Here is a 25,912-nt window from a genome sequence, read left to right as displayed (position 1 = left end):
CGTCCTCTCTCTTGCCTCTGAGTATCTGCATGTCCTCTTGCAGATGTAACTTCATTCTTTCTTCCTCTGTTAATGACTTTCACGCCGCGGCACGTATGTGCCTAAGCATGGCAGCTCCGTAGCTCCTGAGTTCACACATCTTCAGTTCAAGAGATCGCAACTGGCTAAGAGTTCCTAGTCCCAGGCGAGATGTACAGAGGAAAGACTGACCAGCTTGAGCTGGGTGGTCCAGCTATGATGACCTGGGCGTGGGGTTCGGGGCTGGTCTGCTGGTGTAGATGCTGTTCAGGGTCCAGCTTGTAGTTGAGGGCTCTGTTCCCTGCAGGGCATGGACTGGGCAGGATCCCAGTGGTGATTCCAGGAAATCCCCAGCCCTGCAATTGATCCCTGAGGGGAGCTCTGTGAAAGCAACCCAAGGAGATGGGTTAGGGCAGGCGCTGTCTTTAGTCCTCCAGATATTTTGATGCTGCTAGACGAAACCCCAGGGAAGAATTGTTGGATAAATATGATTTAGCAAATGCGAGAGAGGCATTTTTGATAAAGGAGTATACAGATGGTGATGAAGAGTGGGTACTGCAAGCATAACATAGATCCATAAACATTTTTAACATTTTTTGCTTATAGCTATTGGCAGCCCTTCAATTTCTGGGCAAGGTTGATTTTGTTTGTATTGTGGTCAAATAAACAGATACTTTGCCTACCTAATGTGAAGAGCTGACTCAACGGAAAAGAGCCTGATGCTGGGAAAGACTGAGGGCAGGAGGAGAAGGGGACGACAGAGGATGAGATGGTTGGATGGCGTCACCGACTCACTGGACATGGGTTTGAGCAAGCTCCACGAGATAGTGATGGACAGGGAAGCCTGGCGTGCTGCAGTCCATGGGGTCACAAAGAGCTGGACATGACTTAGTGATTGAACAACACATGTAACATACATTTTCCCATTTTAAACCTTTTTGAGCGTATAATTCAGTGTCATTACATGCATTCACAATTGTGTGACCGTGAGCACCATCCGTCACCAGAATTTTCGTCTTGCCCAGCTGCAACTCTGTCTCCATCAACACTGTCCCTCCCTCCCCTTCCCCCAGCACCTGGTAGCCACTAATTTACTTTCTCTTTGAGTTCTGGGCTTCCCTGATGGCTCAGTGGTAAAGAATCCACCCACAGTGTAGGAGGCGCAGGAGACGCAGGCTCGGTCCCTGGGTAGGGAAGATCCCCTGGAGGAGGGCGTGGCAACGCACTTCAGTGTTCTTTCCTGGGAAATCCCATGGACAGAGGAGCCTGGCGGGCTGCAGTCCATGGGGTCACAAAACAGTCAGACACGACTTAGCAACTAAACAACACCATGAGTCTGACAGCTCTGGGGACCTCACATGAGTGGGATCACGCAGTGCTTGTCCTTTCGTGACGGGCGTATCTCACTTGGCATAATGTCCTCAGAGCTCCCCACGGTGTAGCATGTGTCAGACTCTCCTTTCTTTTTCAGGCCGAATCACTTAGCACTGTAAGAATGGACCGCATTTTATTCTTCCACTCACCCACTGATGGACACTGGGGTTGTTTCCACATATTTGGCTATTAGGATTAGTACTAGCAGCCGTTCGTTTCTGAAGTGTAGATGAGATTGTTTTCTACTTAGAATCATCAGGAAGTTGTCTTCCTGATGAAAAGACCTTAAAGACTGGCTTCCTCCGGCCTCTTCATTTCATGGAGGGGAAATCAGGACAAGGGAACCACCGAGCACACACCTTGCCTACTCTGAACTCGTTTGCCAGTTCTCTGCCCACCTACCTAAAATTATGGGAACTTTGGTAGCTGTAAAAAGAGTGGCCTCAGTTAGGATCTTTTTTTCTGCAGGGTGTTGTAGACTTCAGTAGCTTTGGGAAGAATCCCATTGACCAGTGGTTCTTGAACTTTTTTGCTTAGGACTTTTTGGTTTCAAAAATATTTGTCGAGAATCCCAAAGAGCTTTTTTTTTAGTCTGTGTGGTTATATCTGTGGATATTTATCATACTAGAATTTAAGTCTGGAAGATTTTTGAGATATTTATTGATATATTTATGCAAAGTAGCTGCATTTACCAAAGTGATACAGTGTGTGAAAGCGGGGCATTGTTTGTGTTTATGCAGGTGTCTTCAGGATCTGGCTTAATGGAAGAAAGCCGGGTTCTTGTGTCTGCTTCTGCATTTTGGTCGTTATGAACCATTGTTTTGGAGGAAGTACAGAAAGACAGTCTGGCCTCACACAGATATGTACTCGGAAAACTGCAGAATATTTTAGCACCTTTCCAGAAAATTGTGGATATTCTTTGACACTACACTGAAACTCAGCAAGTGGTAGTTTCTTAACGGTAGTGGCCATGCGGACTCTGACGCTGTATCAGAGAGCACTCACTCTCAGTTATTGCTGTTCATTTGCTAAGTCGTGTCCGGTTCCTTGCGACCCCATGGGCTGCAGCCCACCAGGCCTTCACCATCTCCCAGAGTTTGCTCAGACTAATGTCCGTTGAGTCGGTGATGTTTTCTCTGTGACGTGAGGATATTTCAGCTTATTCTGCACCTTGCTTGGGTCTTTACCCACATGTGATTTTATGACATGATGGTTTCCTGAGTTGTGTAGATCTTCCGAATGTGGACACGCTGCATTATACACCAGGGGATCGTGTTCCTCGGTGTCATCCCTAATCTCACTTGGAAAGTCTCTGTTGAGAAGCCATCGTGCTCCTGGTGGTGGACGCCTGTGTTTGAAATTTTTATTTTTACATGGAAGCACAAATTGTATCCTTGGCAACAAATGTCATCACGACCTGGGCGTGATGAGGTTTGTTCATTTTTGAGGAAAAGTCGGTCACGTTCTCAGGTCTGGATAATTGCGGTTCATCTCTTTCTTTTTCGGTGCTGCATAACAACAGTGGCTCTGTGTAACTCACGGCTCAGACACTTGTGCGTTCTTCCTGCTTCACCACACAGCATGTTAAAAAGGTTTCCTCCAGAGCTGAGATCTAATAAAAGCAATGATTTTTACTGCTTCATCGAAGGTGCTCCTAAGTGAAAGTAGCATTCTATAAATTTTGTTTATTTTCACTGCTAGTGTGTAAGTGAAGAATATAGTGGCCGAGAGTCCAGTTGGGGTCACTGCTTTGATTTGCACTAAGATGCCCACAGCTTACCCTCCCTTTCATTTGCACCATTAGTGCAGGAAATGGTAATGATGACACAGTGTTGTGAAAATAGTTTGAGCTTGCGGATACCCTGAAAGAACGCTGGTGTCTCTTGGAGGTTCATATTGCGGGGTGAAGCTCGCTGATGTTAGCCCTGTGGTCCAGTCCTGTGGGAGTCAGAGGGAGAATCTGCTTTAACCCTAGAAATGAAAGGCATGACGGAGGTCAGGACTTGAGCTGACATCGCGGTCCTCCCTGGCACCCTTGTTGCAACTGTAAACGCGCTCAGCCTTCCTGGGGAGGGAGCCAGCCCTTCAGAAGCACGGGGTTGGATGCTGAGTTTCTGAAACCACGTCCTAGTGGTTATCTGAAAACTATTTGGCATTTTAAACTCCCGTCTATCCTTCTGGACACTGAAATTTAATATCATGCAGTCAACACCAAATGATGGTGTCAGGCTCTCGAGCCGTGACTCCATCTGTTGGCAGTGTGGCATCAGAGCTCCTCCCGGCCGAATACCGTCGCCTCAGAGCAGGGAGCACATCGGTCTAGAAGACGATGCGTGAGTCTCTGAGACCACCTGCGTTCAGCTCGTTTGTTTTTCATGCTGGAAAACCAGAGTCATCCATCAGGCTAAACATAAAGTGCTTTGAGTAAAACTCTGCACTCGTATTTTGACATTTGCAAATCGACGGGGCTCACGGTACTCTTCTCTCCTCTCCTTTATTTTCAGCAATGGAAGAGTTAATAGTTGAACTTCGTCTCTTTCTTGAACTCCTGGACCACGAGTATCTCACCTCAACTGTCAGGGAGAAAAAGGCAGTCATCACAGACATCCTGCTGAGGATACAGTCGTCCACAGGTGCGTCCTCTCAGACTTCCAGTCTCTCTGCTTCCCGTCTCCTTTGGCCTCAGGTGCTAAGTCGCTTCAATGGTGACTGACTCTTGCAACCCCGTGGACCGTTACCCACCAGGCTCCTTTCTCCGTGGGATTTCCTAGGCAAGGATACTGGAGTGGGTTGTCATTTACTTCTCCAGGGGGTCTTTCCAGCCCAGGGATCAAACCCTCATCTCTCATGTCTCCTGCATTGACAGGCAGGTTCTTTACCACTAGTAACACCTTTTTGCCTCTAAGCTATCTTAAATTCTCATCTTTCTAGAACACATTCATGAATGAATTTATTTACTCCTCAGGTTGTCATCAAAGGCCTTACTATGTGCCAGGGACTGTGTGAGTCTCTGGGTTTGGAAAGATAAAGCCTTTAAGGGGTTAATGGAATAGTGGATTCATTGGGGGGGGTCCCTAAAATCACCCCACATTGGGAGGTTTGCTAGGACTCAGCATGGAGTTGTATTTTCTCACGGCTGGGATTCATCACAGAGGTTGTAAGGACACCCAGACAGGCTATAAAGGAAAAAGACTCCGGCCGAGTCTGGAGGGTTCCATGCACAGGCTTCCTCGTGTTCCTCCTCTCGCGAGGCTCACACAGGTCACACTGTCTCCTCAGCGACAAAATGCAGCTGCCGTGTGTCATGCTTCTATTCCAGGAAGCTCACTGGAGACTCAGCGCCCAAGGACTTTCCTGGGGGCTGGCCACATAGGCACCCTCTGCCTGGCACATACCCAGATCCCAGACTCTCAGGAGAGGAGGCTTGCTGGTCAGGGTTCCTTGGAGGAACAGAACCCACGGAGCTACAGAGTGAGACGGAAAGGAGATCTGTGATAGGGATTGGCTCGTGTGGCCTCAGAGGCTGAGCAGTGACACGACCTGCCCTCTGCAGGCTTGAGGCCCAGGAAAGCCGGTGGTGTAATTACCAGACTGTAATTCAGTCTGAGTCCGAAGGTCCAAGAAGGGGCGGTGGGGTCGGGGAGGGTTGCTGTTGGTGTGCGTCCTGATCTGAGAATCAGGAGCACCAGTGTCTGAAGGCAGGAGAAGACGGACGACTTGGCTCCAGCCCAGAGGGTGTGTCCACCCTTCCTCGGCCTTTCTGTTGTGTTCAGATTCTCAGCACACTGGAGGATGTCCACTCACGTGGGGAGGACCATCCTCTTTGCTCGGTTCTCCAACTCAAATGCTCATCTCTCCCAGAAACATTCTCACAGAAGCATCCAGAGATAACGTTCTGCCAGCTCTCTGAGCATCCCTGAGCCCAGTTAGGTTGGCACACAAAATTAGCCATCGCAGCAGGTGATTGGTGTCGATCGTGTTGTTTGCTCAAACAGTTAGGCACCAACGTTAGACCAACCTTATCAGTTAAGCAGTGTTGGAAATGCTTCTGAAATTCACATTCCCCAGTGCCAGCCAAGGGCATAGCCTTGGCCGCAGGCCCTGGTAAAGGCAGCAGGCTCAGGCCTGCTGTGTCCCCCACTTTGGTGCATGGTCGGTAAGACAGAGTAGTGGGGAGAGAGCGTCAGTGTTAGGAGAGCACCCAATAGGCGGATGCCCCCAGACCCACTTAGTGAGAGAGGGGGCAGTTAGGGGGGATGCGGGGTTAGAATCTTGCAGGCAGGAGACACCTGGATGAGATGTAGAGGTTTACTGTAAACAGCTTCACTGAGATATAATTCCCATGCCAGGCACTTCAGCCATCTAAATGTGCAGTTCTTTGCTCTTTAGTGTGCACAGCCATGGTTTGACAAAGTTAGATTGGCATTCCAGAAGGTTCTGCTGGTCAGTCTGGGCGGTGGGTTCAAGGATCTGGTAGCAGGTGGAATGAGAGCTGCCTGAGTCCCTGAGATAGAAGTGCAGGATGAGAATGGTGTTTTGGGGTCAATCAGACTGAAAGAACCAGTAGGATGGAGCGAGAGCTCTATGCGCTCAGTTGTGCCCGACTCTTTGTGACCCCATGGACTATATAACCCGCCAGGCTCCTCTGTCCATGGGTTTTTCCAGGCAAGAACACTGGAGTGGATTGCCACTCCCTCCTGCAGGGGTTCCTTCTGACGCAGGGATCCTGCGTTTGCAGGTGGATTCTTTGCCACTAAGCCACTGTCTCTGAGACAGAGACAAAAAATAGGGATGAAAGCTCGCTTTTAAGCGATGTTGCTGCTTCCCTGCCTGGGCCCTTTCACTACCTGTGATTGCCCGTGGATGAACCCCAGGCGCTTCAGGCTGCCTACAAGGCCTGTTATGACATGTGGTATTCCTGAGTCAGGAAGATCCACTGGAGAAGGAATAGGCTACCCACTCCAGTCTTCTTGGGCTTCCCTGGTGGCTCAGCTGGTAAAGAATCCGCCTGCAACTCGAGAGACCTGGGTTCGATCCCTGGGTTGGGAAGATCCCTTGGAGAAGGGAAAGGCTACCTGCTCTAGTATTCTGGCCTGGAGAATTCCATGGACTATATAGTCCATGGGGTCACAAAGAGTCAGACACGACTGAGTGACTTCCACTCACTTTCACACTTACCAAAATCCCAGAGTGGCAGGAAAGCAGGTTTGTTAATCAGAGGTCCTCAGAGAAACAGAATCAGTGGGAATGAGCTGGGAGAGCCTGCTGTGCGTTCATGTGGGCTTGGCTTTCTGTCTCTGCCCATCACCAGTCTGTGGCCTTGAGCAAGTTACTTAATCTGTCAATGACCAGTCTCCACCCCTGTGGAAGAAAGGGGTAGTAGCATCTACCTCAGAAGGATGTTGTGCGGCTTGACAAGATGATATAAAACATTTCCAAAGAGAGCCTGACACGTGGCAGGTATGAGTAACTGTTGACTGTTATCTCCTGCTCTTGCTTTTGCTAGCAGAGGCAACATTTCTCGCAGCCTCATCTCTTCTGTGTACACCTGGGTCGGTCACCTGGGACCACTGGTCTGAACCGGCCGCAGTTTGGGCCTCCTGCCTCTGGAGTTGCTGTCTGCTCTCCCTGGTTTCCCTTCCTCTCTTCCTCTGCCCAGTGGGTTCCAACACCCTTTCCCTCCATGCTTTATTCTGGATGTAGAATACCTTCCTCATACTTTGCAATTCACTGATTTTCTCTTCAGCTCTTTATTCTGCTTAAAACTCATCCACTGATTGTTTTGGCAGTAGAATTTCTACTCATCTTTTATCTTTCTTTCTTTTCTTTTCTTTTTTTTTTTTTTTTTTTTACTGTTTCCAGTCCTCTGCCAAGATTCTGGTCTTTGTTGTAGCTTCCCCAGGTCGGGGACTTTGTCTTTTCCCAGCCTGTGACATCGTGCTCACCCCCTTATAGGTGATCATTGAGCAGTTATTTTTCTAGGTCTAGGAAGCTGGGCCCTTGCATGTAAAGTACGCTGGGCCCAAATTAGTGCCTTCCTGTTGCCTGCTCCCCACATCTCCTGAGAGTCGAGTATATACATGTTTGTCTTCCCAGCTTGACTATGCTGGCCTGAAGGTATTCGAGTCTATCAGTCTTGTCAGCAGCGAGCAAGTCTGTTAACAGCATGCAACCCCAGGAGGGTGTTCAGTGCAGTCTCACTGATTCCCAGGGAAGCGTCTGCCCCCTCGGTACGCGGGTAAGCACTAACCCAGGCAGAAGTTCAGGAGAGGCTGCCCTCCTTGAGAGACTCTGGCCTAGGGAAGGATGTCCGCGTTGGTGCCAGCTCCGTCATTCTTCCTGTCCGTGCTCTATTTAAGGGCTGTAACCTTTTTTTTTTTTTTTGGTCCAGCTGTAGATCTTTCACCTGTAGAACGAGGCAGAAGAATACTTACCTTGCAGGACTGTTGTAAAGGATTAGAGAGAGTAAATATTTGTGATGTGTTCAGTGTGGGGTCAAGGAGGTGGCAGCTGTTCACAGCCTGCTCCTCTTCCTCATCCAGTTCAGTTCAGTTCAGTTCAGTTGCTCAGTCGTGTCCAACTCTTTGTGACCCCATGGACTGCAGCATGCCAGGCTTCCCTGTCCATCACCAACTCCCAGAGCTCCCTTAAACTCATGTCCATTGAGTAACTGATGCCATCCAACCATCTCATCCTCTGTTGTCCCCTTCTGCCCCTGCCCTCAATCTTTCCCAGCATCAGGGTCTTTTCCAATGAGTCAGTTCTTCGAATCAGGTGGCCAAAGTGCTGGAGTTTCAGCGTCAGCATTAGTCTTTCCAATGAATATTCAGGACTGATGTCCTTTATATTGACTGGTCGGATCTCTAGCAGTCCAAGGGACTCCTAAGAGTCTTCTGTAACCCCACAGCTCACAGGCATCAATTCTTTGGCGCTCAGCCTTCTTTATGGTCCAACTCTCACATCCATATGTGCTTCCTCTGTGGCTCAGCTGGTAAAGAATCTGCCTGCAACGTGGGAGACCTGGGTTGGGAAGATTCCCTGGAGAAGGGAATGCCTACCCACTCCAGTATCCTGGGCTGGAGAATTCCATGGACTGTATAGTCCATGGGGGTCACAAAGAGTTGGACACGACTGAGCGACTTTCACTTTCTTTCACATCCATACATGACTACTGGAGAAACCACAGCTTTGACTAGACGGACTTTTGTTGGCAAAGTAGTGTCTGTGCTTTTTAACATGCTTTCTGGATTGGTCATAGGTTGTCTTCCAAGGAGCAAGCCTTCTTCATCCTCATTTGTGCTTTTGGTGCAGGTTTTGAAGTGAAGGATCATGCCACAAAGCTGGAGACCCCCAGCAGCCTGCCAGCCCCTCCCCAGATGCCTTTGCCCGAGATTCCACAGCCGTGGCTGGTGAGTGCAAGACCCACCATTAACTTTGTCAGAGTCCACATGTATGTGTTAATATATCGTATCTGTTTTCCCCTTTCCGACTTAGTCAGAGACTCTGAGTTCATCCATGTCTCTGCAAATGACCCAGTTTCATTTGTTTTTATGGCTGAGTAATATGCTGTGGTATCTACGTACCACATTGGTATAGATGGTGTGATACATGAAGCAGAGAGATGCCGTCTTGGAGAACAGGCGTATGGACAGCAAGGGGGAAGGGGGGTGGGAGAACTGGGAGGCTGGAATTGACATGTGCACACTGCTACGTCCTTCTTTAGAAGTAGGTAACTGATGAGAAGCTGCTGCGCAGCACGGGGAACTCCACCCAGTGCTCTCTGGTGACCTAAAGTGGGAAAGAAATCCAGAAAAAGAGCGGATTTGTGTACACATATAGCTGATTAACTTTGCTGTACAGTGGAAACTAACAGCATTGTAAAGCAAGTGTACTTCAGTAAAAATGAAAAAAAAAAGTCCCACAATCAGTGGGACTGAAGAATCACCAGACACCTGGGTTATTTTTGGTTCTGATTCTGCAAGAAAAGAGGCCTTGGTTTGCCCAGGGTGTGCCTATGAGTGTGTTTTGGGGAGCTAAGTGGGAGGCTGTAGGTGTGGCCTTTCCATAGGAGGCTGCTGGGCCTCTGAAAATTGCTGGAGCTACAGGTCCATGGAAATCTGTTCTTAAGTCAGATTAAAAAAAAAAAAAAATCGGATGATTTATCAGCAAAATAATGGCGGTAGAGCCTAGTGACATGCCCGTCTGTCTGCGTTAGCTCTGAGTCTGAATACCTGTAGTCTGAAACTTCAGTATTCATTGTTATGCTTCTTTCTGGGATTAAATATCCTTTTTTTTTCCACCAGAAGAAAAATATGTACATAGTTCAGGAATGTGTATTTTATTTGGTTTTCTGCATTCAAAATTTGTTTTGGAATTCTCTGGCTATTTTTGTGATCTGGGGATATTCATGTTTGCCATTTTTCATGGCCCACTCAGCTTTTTCTGCCTTTTGCTATTTTCTAATTTGCTTACTCAGGAAAATTAGGCTCTCATTCAAAATTAGAGCAGTATCAGTTACTTAGCAACTCTTTTGCTAATGTTTGCTTTCTGTATGATCATCGTATCATCTGTCCAGCCGGGGAAGAGCTGCAGGGAGACAGGGCCACAGCTTGTTTGCTTTGTCCCTGCCTGGGTCCCAGCACAGGGCCGGTGCCCTGTGGGTGCTCCGTGACAATCCCTGGAGAGGGGATGGAAGGAGCTCAGCACTAGCTGGGTCCCCACCACATGTCACAGGGCACGCTGGCTCCTTTTCCACTTATTATTTCATTGAATCCTCACAACCTGACCTCAGAGAAGCCTGCAACACCTCTGAACACGTGAACAGTGTGATATCTACTTTACAGAAAAGGAACTGTGGCTCCACTGGCAAAGGGACAGCCCAAGGTTGGGAGGAAAGGCAAAAGCAAATTTTTATAACCTATTCTTTTGATTTCAAATCCAGCCTTTTCTCAACAATACTGTCAGTATCTGTGGAAGTGAGGCAGCAAAACCAACGTGAGCACTCACAAGCATTCACAGATGGGAGAAGGTTTTGTCAGGAACCACGAGCCTGTTTCTGCATTGGGTGCTGAGGAGGCAGCAGGGTCTAGGGTGCAGATGGGAGCGTGGCTGCCTGCTTCCAGGCACCAGCTCTGACACTCGCTGTGTGGGTTCAGACTGTAGCTTTCACGTCTCTGTGTCTGAGAGGCCTCATTCTAAAACGAGTGTGCTAATGGCATCACCAACTCGATGCACATGAGTTTGAGCAAGCTCCGGGAGTTGGTGTTGGACAGGGAAGGCTGCTGCGCTGCAGTCCATGGGGTTGCGAAGAGTCAGACACGACTGAGCGACTGAACTGAACTGAACTGAAGAGTAAGTACTTAGTGAGATTGTTGTGAAACTGAAAAGAGCTGGTGTGCCTCAAGTGCTTGGAATATCTGCCTTGCATCTATTAAGTCCTGTGCGAGAGCCGGCAGTTACTATGTAGGGCAGTGCTTCCTAAAATTCCAGGGAACTTGTTAACGTGAGCATTCTGGGCTTCCTTGGTGGCTCAGTGGTGAAGAATCCACCTGCCCAGTGCAGGAGACGTGGGTTCAGTCCCTGGTCTGGGAAGATCCCACTTGCTGCAGAGCAACTAAGCCCGGGAGCCAAGACGACTGAGCTTGTGCTCCGGGGGCCCATGCTCCGGAGCCCGGGAACCGCGGCTGCTGAGCCCATGCTCCGGAGCCCGGGAGACATGACTGCTGAAGCCCGTGTGCCCTAGAACTCGTGCTCCACAACACAAGTATTTTCCTGGTGCTTCTTCAGGGCATTTGTTACTCAGCAAGTAAGCCCGTCATTCTGTAAACTGCCTTTGGGGAGTTGGCTTCTGTCCAGTTGGTCATGTGCTGTTGGCACGTTGACTTCCAGGAGATTTGGCTGGTGGTAGATCAGAGAAGGCAATGGCAATCCACTCCAGTACTCTTGCCTGGAAAATACCATGGACAGAGGAGCCTGGTAGGCTGCAGTCCATGGGATCGCTAAGAGTCGGACACAACTGAGTGACTTCACTTCACTTTTCACTTTCATGCATTGGAGAAGGAAACGGCAACCCACTCCAGTGTTCTTGCCTGGAGAATCCCAGGGACGGGGGAGCCTGGTGGGCTGCCGTCCATGGGGTCACACAGAGTCGGACACGACTAGAGCAACTTGGCAGCAGCAGCAGCAGCAGCAGCAGCAGAGTAGACATGTGGTGGGTAGGAGTCTATGCCTGGCAGAGAGTGTATCATAAATTAAAGCACAAGCCCGAGAAAGACCCCGAAGGACTGAAGCCTGCAGGCCCCTCTGTGTGGCTGAGTGATGGGGTTTGGGTGGCTTGTCCGCGGGTGAGGCTGGAACACACCACAGTGGGGGTTAAACCTCAAGGGGCCGTGGGCCTGCCTGCAGAGCAGATCGGACCATCCTTAGAGCAACTCTAAGTGACCGAGGGGGGTTTGTTTCTAATGTAAGACTTAGGATGCTCCAACCTGGTGTTTCATTCATTTGAGCCACAGTTGCATTTTCAGCTGTTTTAGAAATGGCAGGTATCAAAGGAATACTGCCTTTCATCACAGCTCTGTATGTTCCGATCTCTGAGAAATGAGTCCTTTTCTCTTTTTAGCCCTTTTAGTGTTGAACATCGCTTTTTGCAATTGTTACTAAGTGTCTCTCGAGGTCCTTTTTTCCTGGACACTCGAGAGGCTGGGCAGGCAGGCCGGGTCACATTGGCCACTTTTCCGAGTACACTCAGCATCCTGTCACCCCCCCATTTCAGGCCTGACGGGCCCCTCACTGAGGCCCTCATCGGGTTCTGTGAGGCCCTCTTGGGCCATCAGTGCTCCTCTTTGGCTGGCTGACACCTAAGTGGGCACCACCCTCCCCAACAGGATGTGGCAGAGACCAGATGGGCCTCTCTGCCCCGCAGCTGGTGAATGACGCTCAGGTGATAGAAGTGAAAGGGAGGGGAGGGCGGGATCCAGTGGGCCTCTAAAGTGTATCCATTGGGGTTATTGAAGCTTTATGCCCATCGATCAGCAGTGCCTCCTTTTGGCATTCTCCTCATCGCACTAGATTTGAACCTTCTGAAGATGGCGTGTGTTCCTCTCCTTTGTGTTCCTCATGTTGCAAAGCAGAGAATGCCTGGACAACCGCTCAAGGTCAGGGCCGCATCGAAAAGCCCGCCTTGTCACGCTGATGATCCTTCTGTAGAGGAAGGGAACAGTGGACGTTTCTGTTTTGCCTTTAGAGTCAGTGCGGCTGCAGCCCAGGGTCCCTGGATGAGCCGGTGACCCCTTCAGTGTGGCCTGTAGGTCAAGCGGTGGGAGTGTGGGTGTGTGCTCTTCGAATTCAGAACTGCTCTCAACCCTTGAGGTCACAGGGCGGGGTGCAGTGCTTTAGAGCCCCTCCAGCTCCCTTGCTCTCCGGGGCGGGGTGGAGGGGGGCGACTGGAGCAAGCCAAAGCATGCATATGCATCGTGAAAACATTTCTGGGAAGGGCCACGCTTTTCAACAGATTCTTGGTTTTGTTTCACACTGAGAGCTGTGCAGCTATCAAAGGCCTGGTCCTTAGTTATCACGCAGCCGGTGCAGAGGGAGCATTTGTGAAGGCGGCCGGTTCATCCGGAAATGGGTCCCATCTGTGTTGACATTGGCCGCCCGGCCCTGCCTCCCAGCCCGCCAGCCAGGGCTGATACAGACCACTGGGGATTGTGCTTCCTGTCCTCCCCTCCTTCGCTCCAGAGTAGCAGGGGGTCCTCGGACAGGGAGACCTCACACCTCCCTGCTGAGCGAGGAGAGCAGGGACCTTCCTCTGGGGGCTGCAGACGATTCGGATGATACCTCATCAAGGCATTTTCCAGAAATGTTTTTATTTGCTCACTTGAGTGGTCACCCCAGTGTTCCTGCCTGGAGAAGTCCACGGACAGGAGAGCCTGCTGGACTAGAGCCCATGGGTCGCAAAGAGTCGGACACGACTGAGTGACTACATGGCGCTTAGATGGGAGTGTGTGTGTGTGTGCTCCGTTGTGTCTGACTTGTTGTGACCCCATGGACTGTAGCCCACCAGACTCCTCTGTCCATGGGATTTCCCAAGCAAGAATACTGGAGTGAATTGAAAGAGACATGTGCCCCAGTGTCCATTGTAGCGCTGTTTACAATAGCTAGGACATGGAAGCTACCTAGATGTCCAGCGGCAGATGAATGGATAAGAAAGCTGTGGTACATATACACAATGGAATATTCAGTTCAGTTCAGTTCAGTGCTCAGTCGTGTCCCACTCTTTGCAACCCCATGAATCGCAGCACACCAGGCCTCCCTGTCCATCACCATCTCCCGGAGTTCACTCAGACTCACGTCCATCGAGTCTGTGATGCCATCCAGCCATCTCATCCTCGGTCGTCCCCTTCTCCTCCTGCCCCCAATCCCTCCCAGCATCAGAGTCTTTTCCAGTGAGTCAACTCTTCGCATGAGGTGGCCAAAGTACTGGAGCTTCAGCTTTAGCATCATTCCTTCCAAAGAAATCCCAGGGCTGATCTCCTTCAGAATGGACTGGTTGGATCTCCTTGCAGTCCAATGGACTCTCACTACTCAGCTATAAAAAAAAAAGAATGCATTTGAGTCAGTTCTAGTGAGGTGGATGAGACTGGAGCCTATTATACAGAGTGCAGTAAGCCAGAAAGAGAAACGCAAATACAGTATGCTGCTGCTGCTGCTAAGTCACTTCAGTCATGTCCAACTCTGTGCGACCCCATAGACGGCAGCCCATCAGGCTCCCCCATCCCTGCGATTCTCCAGGCAAGAACACTGGAGTGGGTTGCCATTGCCTTCTCCAATGCATGAAAGTGAAAAGTGAAAGTGAAGTTGCTTAGTCGTGTCCCACTCTTAGTGACCCCCATGGACTGCAGCCCACCAGGCTCCTCGGTCCATGGTATTTTCCAGGCAAGAGTACTGGAGTGGGGTGCCAATGCCTTCTCCCCAGTACAATATATTAATGCATATATATGGAATTTAGAAATACGGTGATAACACCCCTATCTGCAAGACAGCAAAAGAGACACATATGTAAACAACAGACTTTTGGACTCTGGGAGAAGGCGAGGGTGGGACAGTGTAGGGGAATATCATTGAAACATGTATATTACCATACGTAAAACAGGTGCGTGATGATGCATGACACAGGGCACCCAAGGCTGGTGCTCTGAGACAACCCAGAGGGATGGGGTGGAGAGGGAGGTGGGAAGGGGTATCGGGATGGGGGGACACATGTGCACTCGTGGCTGATTCATGTCAATGTATGGCAAAACCCACAATATTGTAAAGTAGTTAGTGTCCAATTAAAAAAAAAAAAGACTATTGGAGTGAGTTGCCATTTCCTCCTCCAGGGGATCTTCTTGACCCAGGGATTGAACCTGCATTGACAGATGGATTCTTTACCACTGAGCCACTGGGAAAGCCCCATTTAGATTGGGTAGAAGATAACAATTTACTGTTTTGATGTTTTTAGGCCAGACCCTGTGTAAATATGATGACTTATTATGCCAACACGCAACAGGTCATTTGTTTTTTTATTATTGTAAAGCATATGTAACACAGACTTTATCATTTCAATCACTGGTCAGTGTCCCATTTAGTGGTGTGAGACTTTATTTTCTTGGACTCCAAAATCACTGCAGATGGTGACTGCAGCCATGAAATTAAAAGATAGTTCCTCCTAGGAAGAAAAGCTATGACCAACCTAGACAGCATATTCAGAGACATTACTCTGTTGACAAAGGTCCATCTAGTCAAAGCTATGGTTTTTCCAGTAGTCATGTATGGATGTCCGGTCCCATCACTTCATGGGAAATAGATGGGGAAACAGTGGAAACAGTATCAGACTTTATTTTTTTGGGCTCCAGAATCACTGCAGATGGTGACTGCAGCCATGAAATTAAAAGACGCTTACTCCTTGGAAGAAAAGTTATGACCAACCTAGATAGCATATTCAAAAGCAGAGACATTCTTTGCCGACTAAGGTCTGTCTAGTCAAGGCTATGGTTTTTCCAGTAGTCATGTATGGATGTGAGAGTTGGACTGTGAAGAAGGCTGAGAGCCAAAGAATTGATGTGTTTGAACTGTGGTGTTGGAGAAGACTCTTGAGAGTCCCTTGGACTGCAAGGAGATCCAACCAGTCCATTCTGAAGGAGATGAGCCCTGGGATTTCTTTGGAAGGAATGATGCTAAAGCTGAAACTCTAGTACTTTGGCCACCTCATGGGAAGAGTTGACTCATTGGAAAAGACTCTGATGCTGGGAGGGATTGAGGGCAGGAGGAGAAGGGGACGACCGAGGATGAGATGGCTGGATGGCATCACGGACTCGATGGACGTGAGTCTGAGTGAACTCTGGGAGATGGTGATGGACAGGGAGGCCTGGCGTGCTGTGATTCATGGGGTCGCAAAGAGTTGGACACGACTGAGAGACTGAACTGATGTATGGATGTGAGAGTTGGGCTGTAAAGAAAGCTAAGTGCCAAAGAATTGATGCTTTTGAACTGTGGTGTTGGAGAAGACTCTTGAGAGTCCCTTGGACTGCAAGGAGAGCCAACCAGTCCATCCTAAAGGAAATCAGTCCTGAATATTCATTGGAAGGACTAATGCTGAAGCTGAAACTCCAATACTTTGGCCACCTGATGTGAAGAACTGACTCATTGAAAAAGACCCTGATACTGGGAAAGATTGAGGGCAGGAGGAGAGGGGGGTGAAAGAGGATGAGATGGTTGGATGGCATCACTGACTTGATGGACATGAGTTTGAGCAAGCTCCGGGAGTTGGTGATGGACAGGGAGGCCTGGCGTGCTGCAGTCCGTGGGGTCACAAAGAGTTGAACACAGCTGAGTGACTGAACTAAGCTGAGTTTAGTTGCGTAAAGTACATACATATTATTGTGCAGCCCTTAACACGATCTATCTCCAGAACTTTCATCTTTCCAGACTGAAACCCTGTCCCCAGTGAGCAGGGCTCCCCTCCCCCAGCCCCTGGAGCCAGCATTCTACTTCCTGTCTCTGGGAAACTGAGGTTTTGGTCCCAGCCCCTAGCACCTGCCTGGATGGCATTTCGTCCTTCCTGAAGTACTTTCACAGCAGCTTCGTTTTCTGTGTGACAGATGGGATCATGAGATTCTTTGAGATTATATGACAAAATTAGTTATTTTACCAGGTGCTGAGTGGAGGCTGAGCCTGAGATTTAAAACAAAGTCATGGAATTCCCAGGGAAGTCAGATGTGATCCTTCTTGTGGATGTGACCCATCCCGTTTCTCCTCTCCTTGTCTCTTGGAAACCTCGGAGTCTGGCGTTGCGGCTCCTCCCCGTGGCATCTTCATCATGGATCTATCCTGTGTCCTGTTGCCATGGCCGTAGGACTCTTCCCCCACCCTGCCTCCTGGCGGAGGAGAAACAGACGAGAAAGTGGCTTCATGGCCTCTCATTCTGAATTGTGTATAAATAAAACTTGAGAAAATATGCGTGAATGATTTCCCAGTGTTTTCTCAAGTGCTGTTGGAATGCAAATGAAATAGTGATCAGAAGGGAATGGGTTGTCATTTGGATTTAAAAAAAAAAAAACAAACTTTTACTTTACCAAGAAGAGTACCTGCTCAAAATTCTGTGTTTTTTTTTTTTTTTTTTTTTAAAATTTAAAATTGTTTTGGCCCTGCTGCTGTACACAGGACCGTGGTTCCCTGATCAGGGGTTGAACCCGTGCCTCCTGCAGCGGCAGCATGGAGTGTAACCGCTGGACTGCCAGGGAAGCCCCAGACTCGGAATTCTTGATGTGGGGGTTGAAACCACGTTTTGCAGTTTAGATCTTAAGCTCTTGTCCCCTGTTGACAGTCAGGAAGCTTAGCTGATGCTGTGGGGTGCTGTCCTCGTGTGGAAGAGGGTTTGCCAATGCACGGCAGAGCTAGAGCCGGGCCCTCTTCTCTTCCGTCAGATCCTGTGCTCCGGCCGCTGCTAGATTCCACCTGCCAGTACAAGAGATGCAAGAAACTCGAGTTCAGTCCCTGGGTCGGGAAGCCCCCCTGGAGAAGGAAGTGGCAACCTCCTCCAGCATTCTTGCCTGGGAAAGCCCACAGACAGAGGAGCCTGGGGGGCTACAGCCCATGCGGGGGTCACAAAGAGCCGGACACACTGCGCCCACACGAACTCGCGCGCTTGTTCTTCCTAACGCGTGTGTGCTCGGCCCATCACACAACTTCACTGAAGATTTTAATCACCGTAACCGGAAAGGCAGAATCTGGACGTACCCCTGTGTATGTAGAATTAAAGTTGGAAAGAGACTCCACTTTCTCGGCTGGGGTTTTTCTCTGCTAAAGTCAGGTCTTCTGGTTCACTGGCATATCTGGTGCAAGGGCCTGAGTGATAAATTGGGGCTGGCGGAGGGGAAGGTGGTGGGGTGGGAAAGTGCAGTAGGGGAGAGAGGAGAGTGGAGGAGCGGGAGTGGAGACAGAGGCGGTGCAGACATGCCTTCCTTCCGAGGGGAGGGCAGATCCCACGGCGCTGTTGGGGCCGGGAGCCTTGGGTTGCGCCCCGCGGCCTTGAAGGCCGGGAAGGTGCTTTCCCTGAATCTCACATGGCTCGGCCGCCACAGCGGCAGGTGCCCGGGCCTCGGTCCTGGCACAGGGATGCATTCTCACTGCTGCAGTGCCCACCCAGCTGGCTCCTCCTCCTCCACGAAGCAGCTCGACCGCACCAGGGGCGCTGGATGCCGTCTGTCATCCCCTGAGCCTCAGTTTCCTCGTTTGCAAAATTATATTCAGAACACTAACCTCTCAGAGTTGTCGTCTGAACAAGAAAAAAGATACAGAAAGTCTTCAGAACAGTGTGTGACACACGGAAGGCAGTCTGTGAATAGTAGTTAATATTGTTATTCTGCTGAAGTAATAGCGAAATAATCATTGTATTTGTGCTGTCTTGTTGTTCAGTCGCTCAGTCGTGTCCAACTCTTGGCGACGCCGTGGACTGCGTGCACAGACCAGTCTTCCCTGCCCTCCACTATCTCCTGGAGCTTGCTCAAACTCGTCTCCCTCGAGTCGATGATGCCACCCAGTCATCTCATCCTCTGTCACCCCCTTCTTCTGCTCTCAGTCTTTCCCAGCATCAGGACTTTTTCCAGTGAGTTTGGCTCTTCACACCAGGTGGCCAAAGTATTGTAGCTTCAGCTTCAGCTCAGTCCTTCCCGTGCATATTCAAGGCTGATTCCCTTCGGGATGGACTGGCTTCATGTCCTTGCTGTCCAAGGGCCTCTCAGGAGTCTCCTCCAGCAAGTCCAGTGACTTCTGACCTACTGGAAGGATCTGAAGGAAGCTTTCCCTTTGAAGGCAGTGGCGCTAAACCGTGGTCCTCGTATTCTTCTCTGTCTCTCCCTGCATCTGTGCTTTAACAGGCCGTCACCTCTGCCCGCGTCTGTAACCCCTGAGGCAGAGGTTCAAGAAGGAGTGGCATTTGGGGGTGGAGTGAGACCCTCTCTGGAGAGGCAGAGTGCTTCTCTAGAAATATTATTTTTTGAGGCGTATGATTTCAAAACGAAAGTTTGTGGGTTTTTTTGTTTTTGTTTTTAAAACAATATTATATAGAAAATTCAATGGACTTCCCTGGCCAGCCAGTGGTTATAAGACTGTGCACTTCCAATGAAGGGGTCAGGGGTTCGGTTCCTGGTCAGAGAACTACAATGCCACATGCCGCAGGTACTGCTTAAAAAACAAAAGCAAGCAAACAAACAAACACAAATACCCAAGAAGAGAATTCAAGCTCTACAGATGTGCATGAAACAGCCGTAACCTTGTGTTAGCATTTTGGGGAGTGACCCGGCTCTGTGTAGAGGCCCGCATAAACGCAGCTCTGATAGGCTAATAGGCACCTGCTTTCTTCCATGTAACAGCGTCTAGCAGAGACTTTTCAAGTGAGTGACTGCAGACGTGCACCGTCTTCCTTTTAAGTGGCTGCGCGTGGATGTGCTGGAACACCTAAACAGTCTCATCTCAGGGAATATTTTGATTGCTTTTAAATTTGGAGGGAAAAACTTTGATTGAACATCCTTATATGTTTTTGCTCATGAGGCCAGTTGACCTTCTTAGCATGTGTTTCTAGAAGTAGAATCGTGGATTTAGGGGCATATGTGCGGAGAGCTTGTGTGGAGTGCACAGCAGCAGGGTCTGAGAGTCCGCTGAGAAGTCTCGTTAGCTGAGCGCCGGCTCCTACCTGACGCACCTTAGCAGCCCTGGAAAGGAGGAGTGTGCTGTGCTAATTGGCGAGTGTTTGTTTGATTCAGCCATTGATAATGCTTTCCCAGAACATGAATAATTCCACTGTTTCAATGCACCAAGAGGAGGTTGAAGCATTCTCATTTCATTAATAAAAACACTCAGGGATTCAAAGAGCCATCTACCAAAAGCACCGAATGGAGATTTTTAACCCGATGTGGACTTCTGTTCTACCTCGCCCAGGGAGGATCGGGTATCAGGTTCTGCTGTCAGCACTGCCCCTCAAGGGGACCTAGATGCGGTCCAGCATGAGAGCCCAGGGTGACGGCCGGTGGGCAGCAGCCTAGGGAGGGGAGTGCAGGGGAACCAGGCCAGGACGCTGCCTTCGAGGACGAGGCGGGGTGCTGCGCGGTTGACCTGGAGTGAATTATCTTTCTTCATCTCCGAGAGGAAGGAGTGGGTTGAGCCCACAGTGGCGATTAGTCATTGCAAAGGACTTCTTGGCTTCAGGCTTGAGTTACAGGAAAAAAAAAAAAAGGTGGAGTTTCATGTTCTATAGGTCATTGTTCTCCTTGGAAACTGAACTTGGTTGCTCTTCATTTGGGGGCCTCTGTTCTCTTCCATTCCCAGCGACATCTTTCCTGTTTGTTTATAGGAGATGGGTGGTGTGGACTAGTTAGGGAAGGGAAAGAGAGTGAATGTGAGAGAATATGAATCGGAAAAAGGCCACTGCTGGGCAGACCTGGGCTTGCAGACCCCAGCTTGTCACGAAGCAGCGTCTGATTTTGAGCAGGTGGTTTTAGACGCTGAGCCTCCCTCTCCGTGTCTGTGAAATGTAAGATGAAGTAGTGTGGGCTTTGTGGGGTCCCTGCATAGATGGCTGATGCAGCTTATAACCAGGGCAGCGGCTGCTCAGGGTGGTGCCAGCAGGCAGCAGGCATTGCTGCGTGTTGGCTTTCCAGCCCTTCTGTCTCTGTTTCCCTGAGTTTCAGGAGGGAGGGATGGAGCCAGAAGATCCTACATGTGTTCATAGGAGGAAGACCTGGGTCTACTTTAGTGTCGCCGGGGACGTTTGAGAGACCGGTGCTTCAGCTGGTCTTGCTAGAATTTGGATGGGCCTGAGCCTTCCAGCTTTCCACGTTGTGAAGTTACGGCTTCGAAACCAGCCGGCTTGTCTCAGAGTCTGTCAAGGAGCTGCGGTGGGACTGGGTGGAGTGGCGAGCAGAGACCTGGCCCAGAGGATAACGTGCAGGTTTTTTAGAGCTGGCTCGTGGGTGATTTCCTCTTCTCCTTCTTTGTAAGTTACCCTGACACAACACAGGAGGAGTTTGGTGAGATAGAGGGCACGCACGCTCATCTCTTCAGTTGCCACGTAACGAGCACTGCTCTAAGGTGTGCACGGGCGATCTGAACCGTCTCTGTGCCCCTCATGGGTCTCCGGTGTGGGGTGTGGTCCTAGGAGGGGGAAGTCAGCCTGGGGACCTGGGAGGGTCGGTGGTGGAGGGTGAGCCGTTGGGTGGAGGGGAGGAGAGACACCCGTCTCTGCTCTGGGGCAGGGTCTGCGAGGGCCAGTGACTGCAGCGTCCGCGTGAGTTTGTGTCTGGTGATAGCTGGTGAGTGGCAGGGCCAGGCAGACAGTGGTCATGGGCAGGCGAGCAGTGGAGACCCTGCCAGGAGCCGAAGTTCAGAAGTTCTTTGTAGGCTGGCGTTATTTTTCGGTGGAGAAGCTCTTTGTAGGCTGGTGTTATTTTTCGGTGGAGAAGCTCTTTGTAGGCTGGCATTATTTTTCGGTGGAGACATCACAAAGGAGAGAGGACTGTGCCCGTGGACACTGTCAGGTGAAACTCCAGAATTCTCTGCTAACGCTGGTGCTCTGCTCTTTTTCTTCCCTTCGCTCAGCCACCCGACAACGGGCCGCCACCGCTCCCAACGTCCTCTCTCCCGGAAGGCTACTACGAGGAGGCCGTGCCCCTGAGTCCTGGGAAAGCTCCAGAGTACATCACCTCAAGTGAGTGGCCTCCTGTCCAGCTGGGCTGTTAGGGAGTCCCCCATTTCCTGGGGTAAAGCGGAGTTGGAGCATACTCAACAGCATGGAAGTTTAGAATCAGGAGATCCTGAACCCAAGGGAGGGAATATAGGAAGGGCTTTGAGAAGTCTAAGGTGTCCTCCACATACCTTGGGTAGTTTCAGATGGTTGTCCTTTTTTGTGACTCAAAATGAGTGAAATCCCGTTGCCATGGGAATATGTCTCAGCTAGTGGAACATGTTCCCTCTGGTCAGAAGGGGATGGCCTTTTGAGGCATGTGCCCATGGGGTCCCTGCCGGCTTGACCAGGGTGCATCCCTTGGAGGCTGCATTCATGGTGCTGCCAGGAGGGCGTGTCTACAAGATACCTGCAAAACAAGCAGACATATCACAGCTATTTGTTTTGTTTTTAAATTTATTTCTTATTCAAGTATGGTCAAATTACAATGTTGTGTTAACTACTGCTATACAGAAGTGACTCTGCTATATCCTTTTTCATATTCTTTCCCATTATGGTTTATCACAGGATATTGAATAGAGTTCCCTGCGCTGTGCAGTAGGACGTTGCTGTTTATCTTTTCCGTATATAACCAGTTTGCGTCTGCTAACCCCAGACTCCCAATCCAACCCTCTACCACCCCCACCCCCTTGGCAACCACCAGCCTGTTCTCTGAGTCCCTGCTTCTGTTGCTGTTTCATCGAGATGTTCATTTGTGCCATATTCTACATTCCACACGTAAGTGATATCGTATGGTCTTCGTCTTTCTCTGTCTGACTTAGTTCACTTGGTAGGATAATCTCTGTGTCCACCCATGTTGCTGCAGACAGTGCTGTTTTATTCCTTTTATGGCTGAGCAGTGTTCCAGTGAATGTATGTGCCGCAGCTTCTGGTCCACTCGCCTGTTGACCGACATTCAGGCTGTTTCCTGTGTCTTTTCTTTTCCTTCATTAAGAGGAGAGTGAAAAAGCTGGCCTAAAGCTCAGCATTCAGAAAACGAAGATCATGGCATCCGGTCCCATCACTTCATGGGAAATAGATGGGGAAACAGTGGAAACAGTGTCAGACTTTATTTTTTTGGGCTCCAAAATCACTGCAGATGGTTGCAGCCATGAAATTAAAAGATGCTTACTCCTTGGAAGAAAAGTTATGACCAACCTAGATAGCATATTGAAAAGCAGAAACATTACTTTGCCGACTAAGGTCCGTCTAGTCAAGGCTATGGTTTTTCCTGTGGTCATGTATGGATGTGAGAGTTGGACTGTGAAGAAGGCTGAGCGCCGAAGAATTGATGCTTTTGAACTGTGGAGTTGGAGAAGACTCTTGAGAGTCCCTTGGACTGGAAGGAGATCCAACCAGTCCATTCTGAAGGAGATGAGCCCTGGGATTTCTTTGGAAGGAATGATGCTAAAGCTGAAGCTCCAGTACTTTGGCCACCTCATGGGAAGAGTTGACTCACTGGAAAAGACTCTGATGCTGGGAGGGATTGGGGGGAGGAGGAGAAGGGGACGACCGAGGATGAGATGGCTGGATGGCATCACGGACTCGATGGACGTGAGTCTGAGTGAACTCTGGGAGTTGGTGATGGACAGGGAGGCCTGGCGTGCTGCGATTCATGGGGTCGCAAAGAGTTGGACGCGACTGAGCGACTAAACTGAGCTCAACTGAACTGATATAGGTTTTACCAGAATGTTTTTGCCTAAGTTAGGACTATCATGACAGGGCTGTTCTCTTCCTGCTGGGGACTCAGAAGTGCCCCTTTATTGGCAGCCAACTTTCACATTCACAGAAAGGACGACATGCTGGCATTGAACACCTTTTTGTAGTGATGTCTAAAATTTGTTTCTAGAGCTTTGGCTTCATTTCTCCCCCTTATACTCTGGAGTCCATATAGTCAAAGCTATGGTTTTTCCAGTGGTCATGTATGGATGTGAGAGTCAAACCATAAAGGAGACTGAGCGCTGAAGAACTGATGCTTTGGAACTGTGGTTGGAGAAGACTTTTGAGAGTCCCTTGGACAGCAAGGAGATCCAACCAGTCCATCCTAAAGGAAATCAGTCCTAGATATTCATCAGAAAAACTGATGCTGAAGTTCAATACTTTGGCCACCTGATGTGAAGAAGTGACTCATCGGAAGAGACCCTGATGTTGGGAAAGATTGAACACAGGAAAAGGGGACAACAGAGGATGAGATGGTTGGATGGCATCATCGACTTGATGGACATGAGTTTGAGTAAGCTCTGGGAGTTGGTGAAGGACAGGGAAGCCTGGTATGCTACAGTCCATGGGGTGCAAAGAGTCAGACACAACCGAGCAACTGAACAACAGCAGAAAGTACTCTGGTGGGCAGAATGCTTTGTCTTGTAATGAGGCAGACATGGCCTCTCCAAGTGTGCTGACTTAGGGAACCCAACTTGCCTTTCCCATAAAACATGGATAAAATGGGAGTGAAAGAGTATTAGCTTGTACCATCGAGAGACTCCCCGTGCCTGTCATCCCACTTCCTCTGTTTTCAGACACGCTCTCCTTCATCCTCGCCATCCGCCTGTCACCGGAAGTCTCTGCTTCATGCAGACTTGGGGTTTGCCATCTTTCTCTCCCCTGGCAGCATACAAGTGGAGCTATTAGAGCAAAGTGGAATCTGACTTGCTCGTTAGCAGGAGATCCCCTTGGGATGTTTTGTGAACACGAACAGAGACACACAGAAGCCAAGCGGGCTGGACTCCAGGGCCCTGGGCGTTTCCCGCTCACTCATGCCTGTTCTCTCTGGAAACTTCCTACAAAGGCTCAGCCCAGCATCAGTAGGCCCTCATTATTCTGAATGAGGTCTGAGTGAGAGAAGGGATTGTTCTCATGAGAAGGGCTGTGAAATCTCGGGTCAGGAGATAGTAAATTAAGTAGAAAACACACAGAAGTGAACCAGCTTGTTCACTGGATCCCTTTCTTTCTGAGAGCCGAGAATAAAGAACAAAACATCTTGATGAGGGTATTTCCCAGCTCTGGGGACATTTGGTCCCAGCTGTCTCCTGCCTCGACTCCTCCTTCCTCCAACATGCTTTCAAGACTAGAAATTGACAGTCTTTTTGTTTTACCTATGGGAGCCTGTGGTTATTTTCGGTCCAAGAAGCCCCACCTGACTGGTGTGTCGTGTCCTGAGTTGCTGATGGGCAGGCCCCTTGGGTTGAGCTAATTCCAAGGAAACAGTCATGGAAGGACTGCTGCTTGGGGAGGCAGCGGGTCAGGAGAGCTCACACTCTGGGCTTCTTAACCCAAGCGTCTGTGGCTGAACCTTGGCTGCAGGCGAGGACCCCTCCCAGTGGACCCCTGGCAGGGGGCTGAGTCCAGGTCTGGCCAGGGTCACACACCCCTCACTTATTGTGGACTTCGGGCAACTTTGTTGAGCTCTGTGTCATGTCTGTTTGTTAGAGAAGCAGGACCATATAAGTGTTGTAGAGTGAGGGGTGTGTGGTAGGCACGAGACCCTGTGCAGTTGTGGGAACCTGGGAAGACGAGTGTCATAGGGCCAGCTGTCATCAAGGAGAGCTGGACGAAGCCTGGGGGCAAGAAGCTTGCTGGGCAGCTCCTCTGCCTCTCACCTCCCCACACGGGGGCCCTGCATGAGAGGCTGGACCACAGCTCTGCAGAGCTGCCTGCCTAGCAGTCTCTTGACCTGCCCATGTACTGGCAGCCACTTCCTGTTTGCCTTCCAGGTCACCCGCAAACTTCCTGTGTGGCCAGCCTAACCTAGAGGCATCCAGGGAAGGGGATTTAGGGGAATGCTGAGCTGATACAGTGTGAAAAGCACCAGTGTTGGTCTTGGCTTGGTTTGGTATCCACGCACCCCTCTTTACCATGGTGAATTTCCAAGTAAAGACAGGAGCCGAGTCACAGTTCAGTCTAACACCATTCAACTGCGGCCAGAAACTCCCCAGCTCCCCCAGAGGATACAGTGTCCTCTGTCCACTTTGGGTGACACTGTTCTCTTGTAGCCAAGTTACGCTCTCCCCCTTGAGTGACTGTAACTGTTAGGCCTGATGGAGCCTGATGGAGCCCGTTGGGGATGATGGAGCTGGATGGAGGTGATGGAGCCCAATGGGGATGATGGAGCTGGATGGAGGTGATGGAGGTGATGGAGCCTGATGGGAATGATGGAGCCCAATGGGGATGATGGAGCTGGATGGGGATGATGGGTGGAGGTGATGGAACCTGATGGAGGTGATGGACCAGAGATGACGGGGCCTGATAGAGATGATGGAGCCCGATGGG

The 25,912-nt window shown here is 49.9% G+C and overlaps 1 protein-coding gene across 3 annotated transcripts in view; it reads left to right on the top strand.

Annotated features, from left to right (window-relative positions):
* Positions 1 to 25,912, top strand: part of AFAP1 (actin filament associated protein 1) — a 151,154-nt gene that overhangs the window by 50,868 nt on the left and 74,374 nt on the right. For all 3 annotated transcript variants that reach the window (XM_018049777.1, XM_018049776.1, XM_018049778.1), the window contains exons 2-4: positions 3,897 to 4,025; positions 8,704 to 8,801; positions 21,523 to 21,631. In XM_018049777.1, the coding sequence (XP_017905266.1) occupies positions 3,899 to 4,025; positions 8,704 to 8,801; positions 21,523 to 21,631 (334 nt within the window). In that variant the 5' untranslated portion in view covers positions 3,897 to 3,898. The remainder of the gene's footprint in view (positions 1 to 3,896; positions 4,026 to 8,703; positions 8,802 to 21,522; positions 21,632 to 25,912) is intronic.

This window comes from Capra hircus, chromosome 6 (assembly GCF_001704415.2).
Source record: "Capra hircus breed San Clemente chromosome 6, ASM170441v1, whole genome shotgun sequence".
NCBI classification, from domain to species: domain Eukaryota; kingdom Metazoa; phylum Chordata; class Mammalia; order Artiodactyla; family Bovidae; genus Capra; species Capra hircus.
This window is presented reverse-complemented; position numbering and strand designations above follow the sequence as displayed.